Genomic DNA, 19,659 nt, shown 5'->3' on the forward strand with positions numbered 1-19,659 from the left:
AAAACAGAGAAAATGGAAAAAACAATTTTATTTCCTGGGGTCTTAAAGCGGTCTTCTGCAGCATAGTAATATTCGGTATCTGCGGTCTTCTATGCTGAAGAACCATTACTTGATTTTACTGATTACTGATTTTTGAGAGAGTAAGAGATAATAACAGTCCTGTAACAAATTATTCTCACTCTCAATAATATGTGATAAAAATATATTAATAATATCAAAATTGCACTGGGTCTACCAACTGGACATTGTAAGCTTAATAGACATCTAATGCTGATGCGATGTATGGTCAAAGCCAAGTGCAGATTTTTGCCAATCTGAAGAAGAAACGCCAGAACACCTTTATATCAGTGAGACAGCCTGGCAAATGTGCGGTTCTTTGTACGAGGCAGTAATATTGACCATTGACAAAGAGCTATATGGAGGGTTCAAACTTCAAGTTGCTAAAGATGAAAAGGATAGGACTGGAGGATGTAACTTATGGATCAGAAGAGGATCACAATGGATCTGGCAGCGACAATTTAATCTAAATATTAATATTATTAATATTGTGAGACTCACATGAAATTGTATAAACAGCTGGTCGTTCCAGTAGATCCAAAAAGCCGATGATCAAAAGTCACAATCCGAAGAAAGCAACAGTTTGCACAAGAACTTCGCACCAAAAAGAAACAATACTCGAAAGCCGGTATACGCTCGAAAGTACTTCTTCGAAAACAGAGAGAACGGAAAAAGCAATCACTTTTCTTAATCTTGCGATCTTCAAGCTTAAAACTGATCGTTACTTTCCTGATTTCTGAGAGAAAAAGTGTACAATAATACGTTTTTTGTAACAATATTATTATTATTACAATTACCAAGTGCGCGCCTCGAAACGCAGACACAACGATTCTGAGAAAGCTTATCGGCGGGCAAGCTAAGCGGTCAGGCGATAGCGAGGGACTGACGGCGACGCGCTCCAACCAGCGGCGTCGGGGGGACGCCGCAGGGGGGAAACGACGCCCGCGGGGGGAGGGGGAGATGCGCGGGCGCCGGGCCCCCGCCGGCGGCGCCGGGGCGCCTAATTACGTAAGCCGGGGGTGAAGGGTGGTGGGGAGAGCGACGACGACGCCGGCAAGACGACACGCACTGGCCTTTTGGGGGTGGGATAGTGGAGAGATTCGGACCAGCTAATCGGGAAATCGTATGAAAAGTTTGGTGTGTCATGCTGGGGTATTTCGGTTTGATTAGTAATCGGTTTTTACAAATTTTCAATCTAAAGTTTCTTAACCCACTCCAGTTTAAGTTAATCTCTCACAATAACGACATCGTTCTTCTACCAAGTCTCCAGTATTATGTGGCCTACAGCAAGGTCAAACCTGTGCAAAATGCAGAGATCATGCATCGGCATCACAGGAGCCATAATAACCTGCCAAGCCGCAACAAAGTAAAAACTATTTTCAATATCTACAAATAACGACATTTCCCTCATTATTAATGTACGCTTAATAAGGTAAAATAAGGGGGGAGATTCACAGTTACTTCACCAAGTCTATACAGCTCCTTAGTTAAACTGCTGCCACCATTACAAGATTCAATCATCTGGTTTTTGGCGTTTGTTTTAATATGTTACTTGGTAATTTGTTTAAAACGAATAGTTTTTCTCACTATTTTTTTTGTTTAAAATATTTACTATGAATTGTTTATTAGTTATAATTGTCAATTAATTGGGATCCTGTAATCCTGTCAGGCAATAAAGTTATTGCAAAATAAAAACACTAAATCACCACAATACACCAAAACACTTTTACTTTTACACTGGACGCGCGTTTCGCTAACCATGTTAGCATCATCAGCAGATGATTATAAACTCAGTTTATGAACAGATTATAAACTCAGATTATCAACTGAGTTTATAATCATCTGCTGATGATGCTAACATGGTTAGCGAAACGCGCGTCCAGTGTAAAAGTAAAAGTGTTTTGGTGTATTGTGGTGATTTAGTGTTTTTATTTTGCTGTGTAACACCAAAGGTTCCAACCCTCAACTGTAATAAAGTTATTATTTATTTATTTAAGTCTGGTATACTAAGGGCTGGCAAAGGTTAGGCTTAGGTCGAGATTTCTGTATGTAAGAAGAGTACAATGCGTTTATAATGTACTGAACAAAGAAAGAACAGCAAATACGTTGCCAAACGTATGAAATAAACCGAGAAACTGTACACATTGCTAAGAGACGTGGAAGGAATTTACGTCTCGTGATATTTTATTTGTTTATTTATTAACGAGTCGTTGTAATTTTCTCTATAGCTTAAACATTTTTAAGTGCAAGTTAGAAACACTTGCATTTTTGGTAAAAATAAGTGGAATTGAGTTAGTGTTCGACAATGATTGCGCAATTAGAACTGAATTCAAAAATCAACATCTCGAAATCGAAAGATGGAGAAGTAGCCTCTGTGAAACCGTCTTTGTCAAAGCCTACATACTGGATGATGAATTATAACTCGTTATAACTCATCATAACTCAAGATAAACTCGTTATAACTCAAGAGATGGACACAAAGGATCTGTAAGGTCCCGGTGATTAACGCCCCTGCCAAACATTCTATATTAAAACGAAAATATTTATTTATTTTAAGAATTAATTCCAACATTTTTCGATATTACTCCAAATCTGAATTATACAAATTAATATGCCCCGTCTACTGGCACGGTCCCAAAACGAACTTCAATCAAATCCGCCATTGTTTGCAGTGCGGAGCTGTATTATTAGATTTTATTAAATTAATTATCCCCGGCAAATACTAATGCATTACAATCGATTACAATAACGAACGCATATGCTCGTGCTGTAACGACAATATCCACGATAATTTGTAAAAAAGCGTACATCAGCCGGCCTGTTTAATTTTCCTGCTAGGGGCGTAATATTAAAAATAAATAATAATAATGTTTTCCGATTATTATTTGTAAGTTAACGTTTCGCGCACTAAAATCACGCCGAATGAATTAAAATTGTTTTCGTATTGGACCAATTTATTTTCGAGTTCATTAAAATGCTAAAAGGCAATATTAAAATGGAATTTTATATAAACGGTAATATATTTTTGTAGTAAATGCATTTAAAAATGATTTATATAGAAAAATATAGATAAACGTAGACAAAAAATGAATCAGTTTTTTTGTTGATAATTTGTCAATTTTGATGACCAATTTGGTCAGTTAGAGATGGTCAGATGGTCAGATGGAGTTTCCGTTAAGGTTTCAACAATTACAGCAGCATCGTTACTCCCACTAGCCCCATACTAAAGCTCATAGTATTTGCAAAACCCAATTCTTCTTAAACCCTTTAACATAACTAATACGTAGTAGTTCCCCATACAGCACGTCCAAATGAAATTACGTTTCTACAAGGGAGACACATGAGAAACCAAATATGTTAAAGTGAACCTAAGTGTTCATCTAGTTCTAACATATACATATGAGATACACGCAGGTTTATATTGATAGAATTGTGTCATACAGTGTTTACTAGTTGTATACCGTACGCACTCAAGGTTCTAAAGAGTTTATATAATTATAAAAATGATGATATCTGACGTCGGTATATGAGACATACAATGTATATGTCATATGTATGTGTGATACTTCGTATCATAGTTGTGCCTATAGTACACACCTTGTAAAAATGTGACGTATACACATAATATAAATTTCTATATAGACACTTTGTAATAGTGTACTGTTGTGTCTACATTCTAGCATGAAATAAAGGTGTGCGCACGCGCGGATAGCCTCAGCGTAGATACACCGACCAAGTGTATCTTATGTGTTCTCTCTCCTTTCTCCTTTCTAGGAGTGGTATGTGTTAGCAGCCATTATTGTTTTATCATTCGGAAGCTCTATATAAATGTTCTGTTTGTATGTAGTTTAAAAGAGATTTTAAGGTAAGCACAAATTTTTAGTTACCTTGTTACACCTTCCTAAGAGTATTATTAATATTACAGCAGCGACTCTTCCCTTACTCGATACCCAATTTACCAAATTTTGACTCCAATGAATGAAAACTCCAAATATTCTCGTATAAAGAAGTTAGCTCTGCAATATAATTTTTTTTTAATTTGGAAATAATAAAAATCTAAATGGACCAGAGAATGAAATATTTAAACACTTCAAAGAACTTCTTACACTGATATTCGGTAAGTTATTGATGGATCAATATACAGGTATGTTTAATATTCAATAATCAGTTTCATATAAAATTTAAGGGTGAGATTGTCAATCTGAGATTGTTAATCTCGATGAATAACTATGCTAACAAACCAACTGCTTGGAGGGAGAAGAAGAGAAAAAAATGACTAAACGAGGTCCACCAAATCGTGGCGATATACCAGTGTTTACCATTTTAGTATGTTGTTATACTAGATACTTATATTTTTAATACATTTTGATACAAATTCTGTTCTTTTATAGTGTTTTCTTACTTCTGGTTTCTGCAGTGTAAATAATTATTATTATTGTGTTATTTGCGCTATTGCGTTCCATGATATAAATAAATAAATAAATAAATAAATCTTTATTGACTACGTAATACATACAATGTATAATTGTAGCAGGTCAGAATAAATAACAAACAGTTAAGAATTCATAAAAATACTAAAAATTAGAAAAAAAATAATACACGGAGGCAAAGTGTGTTACATTAAATACATACAAGACAAACAACAATTTAAGAATTTTTGTACAAATAAATCAAATTAAATCTAAGTTCCCACCTACCTGCTCTATAAACTCATCCACGCTATAAATTCCAGATTTCCCTAAAAATGTCTTAAGCTGATATTTAAATTTATTAAAACATAGAGTTTTTAATTCCATTGGAAGACGGTTGTATAAATCAATGCGTAGAGAGTTTCTAGCTGATTTATCCAGCATATAGAAATTGGTTCATATTAGATTGGCAGATCTTGTTCCATAATTATGACAGTCAGAGTTAACTGTCAGATAAGATTTAGTTTTATGTACTTCCAAAAGTTAGTTTAATATATACATAGCAGGCAGTGTAAGTATATTCAGTCTAATAAAGTGGGGCTTACATGTATCTCGATAGCCAACACCACATAATATTCTAATTACCCTTTTTTGCAACCGAAATATTTCAATAGAATTTGGCCTAATTTTATTAAACATACTAAAGAAATATAAGAATTTTATTTTTAACCACTTAATCCATTTTATGAAAAAAAATGGTACATTTAATACAAAATAAAAATGGAACAATTTTAAGGCTACTTCTCTTGAACGTACGATCGAGATACTTTTGGAAAATACAAAGTTTTGCCTTCCTAATTTTCGTTCTAAAAAGATATAATTGGTATCATTGAATAAATATTTCTTAAAAAGAACGAAAAGTTAGGCATCAAAACTTGTATTATTTCCTAAATTCGTTCATAAGAAGTAGTTTTATCTAGCACAAGATGTATATATAGGAAGCAAAATACATACGTATACACGCAGTAGTCACAACTGCAATGTGTAAACAGAGTTTAAACGTAATACACAAGCACTGTGTATCCTACGGCACACTGTGTATCCCTTACTTTGTGTATACGTAAATGCTATACTGTGGCTACATTGTGAGGCGGACGTTTAACCTTTGTGCATACGTGTTGAACTACAATGTGTAAACGTATCATATTTACATCGGGGAATGTGTCTATTACCGTAGTACCTGTGTCTACATCTAATAATGTAAACACATCGTAAATGTGATTTGATGTGCTGTATGGGTCTATGTCCACGGAATACTGCGACACCCAGTACTCATATTTTTACTGAAGTTCTATAAATCAGTCAGACAAAGAGATATAGATTCATTAAAAATCTAAATAAGCTACATAAATATAGTAATAACATCAAAATTATAATTCCTTAAAATGTCGAAGTATAATAAGTTTTCAAAATACACAAAGAACACATAATAAAAGTAAATATGTCGGTTTCAAAGTTCATTTACTTTTACTCCAACCTGGAGAGATTAACCCAAAGGTATTTGAACTAAAATTGTTTAATCGATTGTTCTTAGCCAAGTCTTCGTTGCTCTGTGGGTGTGTTAGTAATAACTTAAGTAAACACGGTATAGTAGGTAATATAAAATGCAATACCCCTATATGATTCGAAAAGTCATGGTCTTCTTTTATTTAAACAGTAATAACTTTAGATTGGTACGTTTAATGTCAGATTTACGAGAAATACACATGTTTGGTTTATAGTACTGTGATATTTAAAATATAAAAAACAGTGTTATGGTACCTTTAGAAATTTACTAGATTAGCCCCTTAATTGATACACTGAATAATTTTCCTTTAATCGCTACAGAGTGGTCTCGTAGACCCCTATATTAAATTACATAATTTAATAAAAAAATATACATATTTTTTAGCGATGGGAACTATCGAATGAATTAGACTATCGAATGGTTAATGAATGAATGATTTCAACTATCAAATGGTTTTATTCGAATAAAATCATTCATTCATTTGTAAACTAAAGCATATGTGACAACCTCGCCGTGCGACTAAATGGTTATCGTTGAGCCACGACTATCGAATGCTTTTGATAAATGAAATTTAGTATTCGTTTGATTTTTGTATGCGTCAGTGCATTATTGGTTCTTCCAAATTTTTATAACTTCGCCGTATAAATACTGTGCTATTTTTGCGTTTATTAAAATAGTTAAAATACTAAAATAGTAGTTATTTTTTAATTTTATTTATTGACGATTGTGTGCATGTGCAGGTGGTCAAAATTTTTTCGATAATTTGTGTGGTTTTCCGTAGTCCGATCTTTCAATTATTTAATTTTATATGGTATATGGTCTATTTTTTAATGGGAAATTTTGGGAAGTAGCAATTTTTAAGAGAGATGAGATGAACTTACAATTAATTTTAAAAATACATATTTGTATTTTAGATGTTTTAATAATACCTATGAATTAGTTGGAACTTAATAATTATATTTAAGTAATGTGGTTAAATAAATGGTTATCGAACTCAAACTATGGGGTGAGAAAATTAAAATGAAAATTTTACACGTGCCAATTAAAAAAAATGTTAACGATGTTTGTATTTTGTTTATGCTAATTCTCTTACATGTAGTTTTTTGCGAAGAAATATTTCATTTATTTTTTAAAGTAAATGCCAGTAAAAGTAATATAATTAATTAATATAATTTTTAAATAGAGATATAAAGCACCTAATATAAATAATTTTGATTTCTAATTTTTTATTTATATTTTCGTTCCATTACACTGCATGCTTAGAAAATTAATAAATGTTTATATTTCATGATTTTAAAATTTGTTGTTAATATAACAAATTAGTTCTGTAATTATTATTATTTAACAAACCAACGTTGCCAAAAAATTTAAAGACTATATTATTTTTAAATAGGATCTAATATAAATAATTTTGACATCTAATTTGTTGTTTATATTTTGCTACTACTTAAAAAAATATTGATATTAAATCATTTTAAATTTTGTTGTTAATAGGTATAACAAATTATTACTGTTATTATTATTTATTAAACCAGTCTTTGCTTAAAAACATTAAAAATCACTTTCATGTTCTTACATCCAAAATAACAAGTATTATTGCAGTGTAACAACAGAATATTAATAAAAAAAAATGCAGAATATATAGACATACTATCCCTAACTAACTAAAGCCAAACAATAATATTCTTTGCTAATATCAACTAATGCCAAAATATGGCAACAGCGCCCTTCATAATGTATTTTCTGTGTAAATACTAGCACCTCAATAAAAAAAATAATGTGTCCTTATCTATATCTGACTCCGCAAAAAATCAAAGATGCCGGCTTCTTTCATAGCATTGCCACCGACCGCTGTCGGGTTTCTCGGAAAAAAACCTACGTCGCCGGGCGACAACTAAAATTCAGTTAATATTTTATTATAATCGATCCTGACGAATAAATCAATTTCATAAATGAATGAATTTTATAAATGAATGGTTTTTGCTGCCGAAATACTAGAATACAATATTTCAAGGCAGATGACGGATCTATTCGATAATTTTTATTCGAATAGTTTTCAACGAATGTATTCTTACTAACTATCGAATTATTCGAATGAATTGCAACTATCGAATGTTTCGATAGTATTCATTCGATAGTTCCCACTACTAATATTTTTGTATCTTGTAGCATTTTCATTCTCCAAATGCTACTTTGTTTTATTATAGACGGTATTTTATTATTGTATCGATATTCTTTTTACATTACTACAACACTTAAATTTCGGAACGCACTCTATCGAAAATATTGGATCGTACCCTGGTGTATCGACAAAACGGGAAACGTCAAAATCGTCACCTCGGATTTGGCCGTTGCCGAGGTCACTGCGCCATTTTGTGAATTAAATTTATTTGGCTGGTATTTTTCACAATATGGGAAAAATATTGTGATTTTGTTATCCTATAGATGGTTGAAGGTCCCATATAGATTTTAATTGCTTAGGTTTTAAAGGATCTATAGTTTTGGTAAGATTTTCTTTGACATTCCATTCGGTAGAAAAAAAACTTCACATGCCTTTCTTTTAGATTCCCGTTTTTTGATGAGAAGTGTCCAGCCCTTATTTGAGAAGAACTGTTAAATTATTGATTGTGTGCCTTCGCAATGAGGTAAATTAATACCTTCGTAAATTTTTCAAGTTTTTTTTTAATGTAAGGTTAACTTATACCGTGCATTTCTTTTTAGTTTTTCTCAACGTTTTTCTTTGGATTTTTCTGCAAGTATTTCTAGACGTTTTTCTACACTTGTGTCTAGAAGTTTTTCGCCAAATTTTTCTACCATTTTTCTTCGAGTTTTTCAATCATCGAGTTAATCAGTAGCAGCCTGTTCTGTTAGATTTCAGCCCTGCACCCCTCTGAGGAAAAATTGGATGCTGTGATATTTTTTTATTATTAAGATCCTTTTTTAGTATAATTTGGTATACAAGGCCAGTATATTTTTTATAGTAAACAGAAATTTTATTAATCTGATTTTAAATAATCATTAGTGTGTTAAGAAATTAACTACTCTTAACATTTTACATTTAACCGGTTAAGTACTTGCCTTCAGCATTACTTTAACCCTTAATTTATAAAATTTAACGTTCTGTTACATTTTATATTTTTTAACTCTTTAAGTATTTGCCTTCAGCATTGCTTAAATTTTACTTGTATTTGATTATTAAAATAACCATGTTATATTGATTGATTATTCGGATTTAACATCTATTTATGTTAACCTTTTATATCATTACGATCTTTGACCTGTAAGGGCAATCTTGGGTACAGATTTTAATCTTTTTCCCCTTAACTATATATAAACAAAAAGGTTCATGAATCTTCGTAATAAGTCAAGTCAAATTTAAATATTTATTATTCGAATATAACCAAGACCGTCTCTAAAAGCATTCCTTTTATATTATAATTGTTTGAATACTATTTGAAAAGGTATAATTTGATTTTAAACAAGTTTTAAGATAGAGTTTCTTAAATATAATTCTTGTATATTAATGTATATAACTGCTGTGCCGAATAGGTACCGAATAATTTCACAAAAGAAATAAATGTAATTTTTTTGGGTATTTGAATTGTTTCATTGGTTGATCCAGTTTCTCAAAATAATTAATGGCTATATTAATTTTAGTTTCCATTCAATTAATACACTTGTAAAAAATTTCTTATTTCAGTTTGTACTATCCTTTGTAAAAGTATCAGCATCTTTTGAAATAAGTGGCGCTCTTTGGTATGCAGTGTAAGGTATAGGTGGGTATCATATTTTTAGTCAAGTGCAGAAGCAAAAGCTTGTTTCCACCGCCTCCGATATAAGAGTAGCCGTTCGCGATATTTTGACTTAAATTTTCAATAAAAGGAAAGTTTTTGTCACAATCTCTCTGTACTTTTATGAGTTTACCTGAGTTAGTTAAAAATTTATACACATAATAGAAACAATTCTGAACTGGCAATCAAACATTATTTAAAAAAAAATACGTGTTAAACATAGAAAAGCAGCAATTTAAACATATTTTTCCTGAGCAGTGTAGAAAAATGTTTTTTTTACAAACTGTACGGAGATACTCGATGTTTCTTTTTATTTTATAAGAGCACGTATAGCAAAGGCTACCCATCTTCAATATTCATCCTAAGTCATATTTTCTTGGTATTTTTGGTTGAGCAACCTTTTGTCGATCAATAGATTTGTAACAGCTTTGGCTAGATGTTTAGTAAATCGATCTGTATAGCTTTGGTGTATAATATGCATTTATGGTGCTAACGTCAACCATTTAATACAGCTAAGCATATACTGATTGTTGTAATTATTTTTATGTCAAACAGTATAATTACAGTATATCATATTCTTATATCAATATATTAAGTATCCAATTTTTATTTTCCCTTTTTCATATTTGTCAAAGTTACGGAAGTTACAGCTTTTCGAACTATTGCTAAATTAAAGTTTTCCAAGTAACTTTGAAATGAGCGAAACCATATACGTCGATTTTTATAAAAGCTTTCGATACGTAACGTTCTTTTTTTATTTTGGTGATGGCTTTTGATCTTCTAAAAACGCGGAGATTGTATATATGTGCGCTTTTTAAACTTTACTTCGCTAAAAATAAACTTCGACTTTTTAATTTATGTACTTCATTGAAGAAAATTACATGGAGCTATCCATAGTGACTAAAACAGTTGGCAATACTTTCTCGTTATATCTTTTGGGCTTTTGTTCCTGTAAATTTATATATATATAGTATATCATATTCTTATATCAATATATTAAGTATCCAATTTTTATTTCCTTTTTTCATATTTGTCAAAGTTACGGAAGTTACAGCTGAACTATTGCTAAATTAAAGTTTTCCATATAACTTTGAAATGAGCGAAACCATATACGTCGATTTTTATAAAAGCTTTCGATACGTAACGTTCTTTTTTATTTTGGTGATGGCTTTGATCTTCTAAAAATATAGATTGTATATATGTGCGCTTTTTAAACTTTACTTCGCTAAAAATAAACTTCGACTTTTTATAATTTATGTACTTCATTGAAGAAAATTACATGGAGCTATCCATAGTGATATAAACAGTTGGCAATACTTTCTCGTTATATCTTTTGGGCTTTTGTTCCTGTAAATTTATATATATATATATATATATATATATATATATATATATATATATATATAAGGGCTACACCATAATTTGAAATGGTTGAATAAGCTGAAAATAATGGTGATGATTGAGTAAAAATAGTTTTTTTTAATTGAGTTTTAAATGGATCTAGTTTAAATTCGATAATTGTTTATTGGAAATAGATATGTGTGTTTGGAAACGTGTGTCTAGAGGTTTGTGTTAATTTTGACCATTTTTATGTCAATTTTTAGTAAATGACGTCTAGGGCTTGACCTCGTCAAAAATTTTCATGGAATGTCAATCCCCATCCGTCTTTGACGCCGTTTTTTTTAACGACCATACAGTATCTTCTTAGACTGACATAGAAGCTGAAAAATAAGACATAAAAACAAGAAAATCCGGTGGTTTTATCTTAAAATCTACCCAAAATCAAAAATTCTCTTTGTATTTATCCTTCAAAGACTCGCATACCTACACTGATAAAAAAGATAGACTTGAACTAAAGTCGTCATCGTTCTTAAAAAAAATAGTGGCAAGAGAATTTATATTACCGCAAAAGAAAATATTTTGCCTGAAGAAAAACTCTCTTAACTCAAGAAAACTGGTTTTCTTGAAAAATTCGAAAATTTCTCTTGAATCTATTTTCATTCAACCAAGTGCAAGTTACTTTGTTTTAAGATAATAACAAAAATACGCTAGGAAGTACTTCACTCAAGAAACATGGCCATTTTTCCAATAGCTAAATCCTCTTTTGATGAAAAATAATAACGACACGCAAAGACGATGACGAAGGACGGTATATACAATCAGTCGGCGCGGCAGTTCAATCAGTCGTACGTCGCATTTCATAGGTCGCACATCATAGTACGCACGGGTTTTGACGCTTGGAATTTTGCATAATTTGCTTTTTAAACGCATATCGTATAACAAATTAGTGATCGTTATTAACATGCATTTGTCATTTTTTATGGACAAATTTTAGGATATATGGATTCTTTAAAGGAGTTTCTGAAAAAATGGAAATTAGAGCATTTATTTGTTATATTTGAAGGTAAGAGACATTTACCTAATGTTTCATGCATGCGTGACTATAGATAGAATAAGAATATAGGTATATCGATTTTTTTATGCAAATAATTACAAAAATTTTAGAATTTCAAGTCGTCGTATTAAAAAATTCAAAATGTGACCAAAGCTTATAATTTTAATAATTTATTTGCTTTACTTTGATTAATCGTGATGTAACATTTTTTTGTAATTTGTAGAGTGATGAACCACCCCAAAAAATACAAAGGAGTGAAGAAGCAGAAATAACTACTATCGAGGAAAATACTATCACTTTACTTACTACAGACCAGGAAAACCTAAATTTATCAGAAAATAATATACCTCGTAATATGCCTGTGTATGATGTATAGACTTCTCTTAGATCAAAATAAATTTTAGTTGAGTCAATAGTATTCGCTATTGGTTTAAGAAAAGTGTCTCTTTAATCAAGAAATGGTCCCTTTTCAATCAAGAATTTTTGCATGAATCAAAGAGACTATTGTTCTTGTAGCAAGAATTTCTTTGCATATTCATTTTGGGTCAAGAGTGAAATACTTTGGACAGATAGATTCCTCTATTCTCTAAAGTAATTTTTTAAAGCTTATGAAAAGATAGTTAATGCTTTGGGCAAAGAAACGTCGTTCTTGGCCCTATTGAAAAGCGCTAATCTTTTAGGTCAAAGTCATATTCATTTCGACTGAGAGATCCTTTTTTTCAGTGTGTTAATTTTGACCATTTTTATGTCAATTTTTAGTAAATGACGTCGAGGGCTTGACCTCGTCAAAAATTTTCATGGAATGTCAATCCGCAAATAAATTTCGTCTTTAACGCCGTTTTTTTAACGACCATACAGTATCTTCTTAGACTGACATAGAAGCTGAAAAATAAGACATAAAAACAAGAAAATCCGGTAGTTTTATCTTAAAATTTACCCAAAATCAAAAATTCTCTTTGTATTTATCCTTCAAAGACTCGTATACCTTCATGTCCTAATCGATAAAAAATTGGTACGACACACCCCTAAAAACCCTAATCTTTGACGCAATGCTCTGCAAATTAACGTAATCTCGCATCGAAATACCCTGGATTTCGAAGGGACGAGAAAAAAAACGCAAGAAAAATATAAACAGAAAAGCGGAGAGCAAGTTGAACCGAAAAGCTAACCGAATTTTCAATATAATCCGGCGATTTTCCGGAAAGGGTCAGTTTTCCGGAGAATCCGACCTTGCCGGATTTTAATATTTCGGAACAACTTTTTTCTTTCAATTTCTAAATGCTTTACTTTTTTCTGTTTTGTTTCACTAAAGTGGAATATATTGGATTATAATTTCTTTGGTTAAATGGCTAGATATGAGGATACTTCGCAAGAAAAATTAGCCATGTAAAGATAATAAGGTTTTTTATGTAGCCAGCTCTTAAAACTAAAAGCCCATACCGAATAAGTCAGTAGTTTAAAGAATAAATCGGAGGTTTGAAACTAAAAGCATTATGGAAGTGTCAAGACAAAAATAATTGAACAGGAAGAAAATAGCAATGCATTGAATATTTTTCATGCTGAAGAAAAGAAAAATATTGAGTGATGTATCTAAATATGAAGCTTCGTAATAATAATAATGTATAAAAAATATGAAGAAAGCTTCGAAAAAATAGAAGAACAAGGTGGTTTCCGTGCTGGGCGTTCTTGTACAGACAACATATTTGTGTTACAACAAATAATTGAAAAAAGGAGAGCTCGAAATTTGGACACGCATCTGGTATTTATAGATTTAGAGAAAGCCTATGACACGGTGCCTTTGAAGAAATTATTTGAAATCTTGGTTGAGACAAATGTGAGTAAAACATATATCAATGCAATCTGGAATATGTACAAAAATCCAAAAAATATGATCAGACAGGGGAAGTTCCTATCGGAATCCTTCCTGACATCAAAAGGACTCAGACAGGAATGCAGTTTATCACCTACCTTATGGGAATAGAGATTGACAACCACTGTGTATCGACCTTGTTTTTTGCAGACGACCAGGTTATCATTGCAGGTTGTGAGGATAATGCCGACTATATGTTCAGGAAACTTGAGGAAGAATACGATAGATGGGGACTCAATATCAACCTCACAAAAACCGAATACCTGAAAGTAGGAGAAGAACAAACTGAAGATTCTGAACTACACATATATGAAATTAAAAGGTGTAACGAATATAAATATTTAGGAAGTATTATATCTGAAGCAGGGAACTCCAAGAAAGATATACATAGCAGAGTTCAACAAGTGAAGAAAGTAATCGGTCTTTTAAACCCTCTCCTGTGGTTAAATAAAACATCTCCATCCAAACAAAGCTAAGGATTTACAAAGCAATCGTAGAGCCAATTTTAACATACGGTGCCGAATGCTGGCAATTTACATCAAAAAAAAGAAGGATGGTCGAGTCAGTGGAGATGGATTTTCTGAGAAGAGCATGTCGAATATCAAGGATGGAGCACATTAGAAATGAGGAGATCAGGCAAAGAACAAGGCGAATATATACCAGCACCGACAACATCGAATCGAGACAGCTACTATGGTATGGGCCAAAAAATGGCCAAAAAGGGCAATGTATCGTCCACAAAGCAGAAGGAAAAGAGGAAGACCTACAACTACGTGGTTAGATGGAGCAGACCAGTACATGAGAGATAGAGCTATTAACCAGGAAGAATGGCAGGTCGAAATGCGGGATGCGGTAGAACCTGACTCCCGCTTTATATATAAAATATATAAAGTATATATATATATATATATATATATATATATATATATATATATATATATAGGTTATATATATATATATAATTCAGGAGTCATCTATATATATATATATATATATATATATATATATATATATATATATATATATGAGAGTAAGGTTCACCAGATCCCGCATTTCGACCTGCCATTCTTCCTGGTTAATATATATATATATATATATATGAGGTAAGCTACACCAGATTGGAAATGGTTGAATAAGCTGAAAATGATGATGATTATTCAGGTAGCGCCACTGTTTAAAACAACCCAACAAAAACAAATAAATTTCGAGTGATTGTCGAATCGTTTTAAAGTGAAAGTGGGCTTTCGTAGCCTGGTAAAAGAAGATATGACTTACAAAATGTGATATCCGTTGTACGCGGAACGTATCGAATTCTACACGCCTAACCACAGATGATAAAAGAAACTTAATCTGAACCGTTACAGTACGAACGGTTCAAACAAAAATGTGTTTTATTGAGGCCGTGACTTTCAATGAGCGTTTTTTTTATTCATACATAATATTTTTGTTGTCAATTCATAGTAAATCATGCACTTTATATGTTTAACAAACTCAAAATAAATTTGAAAGTAATGATAATATTTCTAAACTTTTATAGAAACGCGCGTTCAGTGCAGAAGTAAGTCTTTTGGTGTATTGTGGTGAATTAGAGTTTTATTTTCCTGTTATAAAACCAAAGATTCCAACCCCAAACTGTAATCTCTGATTTATTCTTTAAACTGTTAACTTATTTGCTTTTGGTATAGGATGTCCAGAGACTGAGCTGCGAGAATATTTAACACAGCGGGTGTACTATTCCAGCAAAATTCCAGCAAAACTTTACAAATTTGAAGACAGAATTTTTGCAAATAACTTTTAAATTCTTATAAGCTTGGTTTGATGCATTCTCCGCCGGTGCTGCCACCATCGGAGAATATCGTAAACAACTAAATCGTAATATTTTACTTATCAAAATATTTACTATCGTAAAAATTTTGATCAATATTCTTATCAAAATATTTACTATCGTAAATATTTTGATCTTCAGAAGGTCTAACTTGCATTATAATTTATTATTCTAGTTAACTACGGTAGCCAGCATAGTTTGAATCACCGGTTTTGCTAGTGGAGCATAATTGGGGCTATTTCGACATTTTTTAAAGGTACATAATTATAATTTTAGAAGATGTTCATAAAACATTTAATCGCCAGTTGATTAAAAAAAGGATATAATTAATAATGCAAATTATATTTTATCCTCTCCCCCAACAACGCCCTAATTACTAAACTTGTAGAGAAAAAAAAGATACTGTATTTGAAATGATTAAATTCGAAATCTGAACTAGACAAGCGCACTTATAATGACAAGAAAAATCAGGTGAGGAGAATGGTAAAAGAAGAAAAGAATAAAGTGCGGGATGACAAATGTAAAGAAATAAATACGTATATAGGCGGAGGAAGGAATGCGGAAGTATGGAGATTTATAAAAACAACAACTGAAAAACAGGAGTTAGAGCCCCTATAGAAATAATAACCAACAAAGAATGAGTGAAATATTATTCCAACTTGATGTCAGAGAACAGACCTGAGTATCAAAAACCGCCACAGCCAGAAATGAACATTGAAGGAGAGGAAATCTACGTGGATACCAACAAAATAAAAACCACTATAATGTCTTTAAAGAATGGAAGACCATGTGGCCCAGAGGGAGTATATGCGGAACTCATAAAATCTGGAAGCGAAAAACTGTTTAGAATGTGGTTAACAAACATAGTTAACCAGTGCTTAAATGGTCATCCAGTACCTGAACAGTGGAAAAAAGCATGTATCTCCTCTATATATAAAAAGGGCCCAAGGAAGGATCCCAATAACTACCGGGGAATTTCAGTCACCAGCACTATGAGTCGGCTCTATGAAAAGATACTGAGGAACTTAATTGAAGAGGAATACTCCAGCTACGAAGAAGAAAAGCAGAATGGTTTCAGAGGCGGAAGATCATGTACAGATAATATCTTGCATTGAAACAGATTATCGAGAAGAAATCTGCAATGAACCAGGAAGCCTAGGAAGCATATGATACAGTGCCAATAATAAAATTATGGGAAGTATTGCACGAATCCGGAATTAACGCAGCTCTGATAAAAGCTGTACAAAATCTTTACCATGGAGGAAAATCCCAAATTAAAACTTTTAACGGCCTTTCAGAGGAAATTGCTATTACTAAAGGGCTCCGACAGGGTTGCTGTATATCCCCAACACTATTTAAAAGTTATATTGCCAAGGCCTTACATCTATGGAAAAGAAAATGTAACGGAATGGGTATGACATATGCTAATACACCTTGCAATTTGCAGACGACCAGGCCATAATTGCAAACGACAAAGATAACATGGAATATATGGTGCAGAAAATAATTGAAGAATATGCTAAATGGGGTCTCACAGCAAATACAGAAAAAACGAAATACCTTCCAATTGGAGCCAATACAGAAAATCTTATTTTGGACAATAATATGGAAATTAGGGCATCTGAAGATAGCAGGTACCTGGGTTCGATATTTACAGGATATGGAACGGACGATAGAGAAATATACAACAGAGTAATACAGGCACGAAGAGTTATCAGATGCATAAATGGCATTCTATGGACCACTGAAATTACAAAGAACAGGAAATATAATATATACGAGACACTAGTTAAAAGCCTATTACTCTATGGATGTGAAACATGGCGACTCACTGAAACGAATAAAAGGAAACTAGAGACAAGAGAAATGGACACGATTAGAAGAGCAATGAGAATTTCACGGAGGGATAAGATCAGAAATGAAGACATTAGTATATGGCAGGTCGAAATATATTAAACAATTAATATGGTACGGCCACGTTCAGAGAATGCACAATGAAAGAATTCCAAAACAAGTAATTCATTGGATACCACCTGGTAAACGAAAGAGAGGACGTCCCAAGAAAACATGGATGGAAGGAATAAGAAGGTCGATGAGCGAGAAAAATCTGACGGAAGATCAATGGGAAAACCGCAGAGGGTGGAAGTTAGGCATCGGACAACGTCGTAGGACGTTCTGACCCGAATTTGAATATATATAATTGCTGAGTTCTGCCGTTGAAGCGCTCCGGTCGGAATTTGTTAAATCATCTGGAATGCACCAAGCCCATACAAAATGAAACGAAATTCTAGACAAAAGTACAACTTTAACGCCGCCTCTTTAAAAAAGTTAAATACAATTTTTGTATAAAATTATCTGGGGAGATAATATTTGAGCTTTTCAAAATATACATGGGATTTGTTATGTCCCGTGATCCAATGCACCACACGGTATACGTTCAACAACAATCAAAATATTCAGATTTAAATATTTCTTTTTATTTAACGTTCGAACAAGACAATACTTATTTAATGGGCGTCGTTTTTCAATTATTATGACCGCAAAAATAGAACAAAGCGGGAAAAAGAAGGGAGGAAATAAAAGGAGGAGACGATTGCCCTTAAAACGGAGTCGCTATGAATATAACGCGCAATGCATTTGACAGCTAGACTATTCGCAATGAAATATTCAGGGAAAATTTTAATGGGATTGTACTGTCTTTGTAGATTCTTCGAAATTTCATTAATTGTTAAATCGAACCGCTCCGCAGACAAGCCGTAATCGATCCGAGTAAATTATTTTCACTCGGAACCCTTTTAATTTTTCATATTTTCTCGGTTTTACTTGAGGAAAAACACAATTAATTTCATAATACAAATGAGGCGTAAAAAAAACGAGATTTGGTACGTTAGTATATGATATAAATTAGGATTCACTGACGTATTCAATTGTTTTCGGTCATTTCCTGTTTCACCGGAAATGACTACAACTTTTGATTTTCAAATGGCACCCTTGGTATTTTTTTACTTTATTTGATAGAAAATCATATGTCAACTTTTGACATTTTCGTTTAATATTATTCTTATATATACCATTCTTCTTGGTTAATAGCTCTATCTCTCATGTACTGGTCTACTCCATCTAACCACGTAGTTGTAGGTCTTCCTCTTTTCCTTCTGCTTTGTGGACGATACTCCATTGCCCTTTTTGGCCTTCTTTCCCCTCCCATTCTTTTTACGTGCCCATACCATAGTAGCTGTCTCGATTCGATGTTGTCGGTGCTGGTATATATTCGCCTTGTTCTTTGCCTGATCTCCTCATTTCTAATGTGCTGCATCCTTGATATTCGACATGCTCTTCTGAGAAAGTCCATCTTCACTGACTCGACCATCCTTCTTTCTTTTGATGTAAATTGCCAGCATTCGGCAATTATGTTAAAAGCACTACTTATTAATTAAGGAGCATTGGACAAATATATTTGATCGTCTAATGTTTTTAGTGTCTTGTACTGACCGGGTAAAAGATGCCCAAATCGTATTTTTAATCATATCTCAATTTTAGTATTGAAAATACTTCTGGCCGCGTTTATATGGGACCCCTCTTTGAAAAAACGACATGGGTTCAATAACCTGCCTGTCAACACGTACTTAAGTCGATAGTGCCGGCGTTGATGGGGGAATAGGGTAAGGACGTTCGAGTCTGGACCGGCGGATAAATAAAAAAATAATAATAGAAAGGCATTATTATTTTAAAAGAAAATAAGTCA

The 19,659-nt window shown here is 32.5% G+C and overlaps 3 protein-coding genes across 3 annotated transcripts in view; 1 reads left to right on the forward strand and 2 right to left on the reverse strand.

The window, feature by feature from the left end:
* The window catches only part of LOC115874403 (muscleblind-like protein 3), a 705,900-nt gene extending 704,978 nt beyond the window's left edge, over positions 1-922 (reverse strand). Inside the window, exon 1 of the mRNA XM_030889570.1 lies at positions 559-922. The gene's annotated coding sequence lies outside the window, so the exon portion shown is untranslated. The remainder of the gene's footprint in view (positions 1-558) is intronic.
* A 13,790-nt stretch (positions 923-14,712) lies between these two features.
* LOC115874297 lies at positions 14,713-17,029 on the forward strand. Its single transcript, XM_030889405.1, has 2 exons — positions 14,713-14,865; positions 16,856-17,029. Exons 1-2 carry the CDS (start codon positions 14,713-14,715, stop codon positions 17,027-17,029), a joined length of 327 nt encoding a protein of 108 aa, XP_030745265.1.
* Positions 17,030-18,975: 1,946 nt separating this feature from the next.
* Positions 18,976-19,284, reverse strand: LOC115874299. The gene has a single exon (XM_030889406.1). It carries the CDS (start codon positions 19,282-19,284, stop codon positions 18,976-18,978), a length of 309 nt encoding a protein of 102 aa, XP_030745266.1.
* Between the last annotated feature and the right edge of the window lie 375 nt (positions 19,285-19,659).

Source organism: Sitophilus oryzae, unplaced genomic scaffold (genome assembly GCF_002938485.1).
Source record: "Sitophilus oryzae breed Bouriz unplaced genomic scaffold, Soryzae_2.0 scaffold_1274_pilon_pilon, whole genome shotgun sequence".
NCBI classification, from domain to species: Eukaryota; Metazoa; Arthropoda; class Insecta; order Coleoptera; family Curculionidae; genus Sitophilus; species Sitophilus oryzae.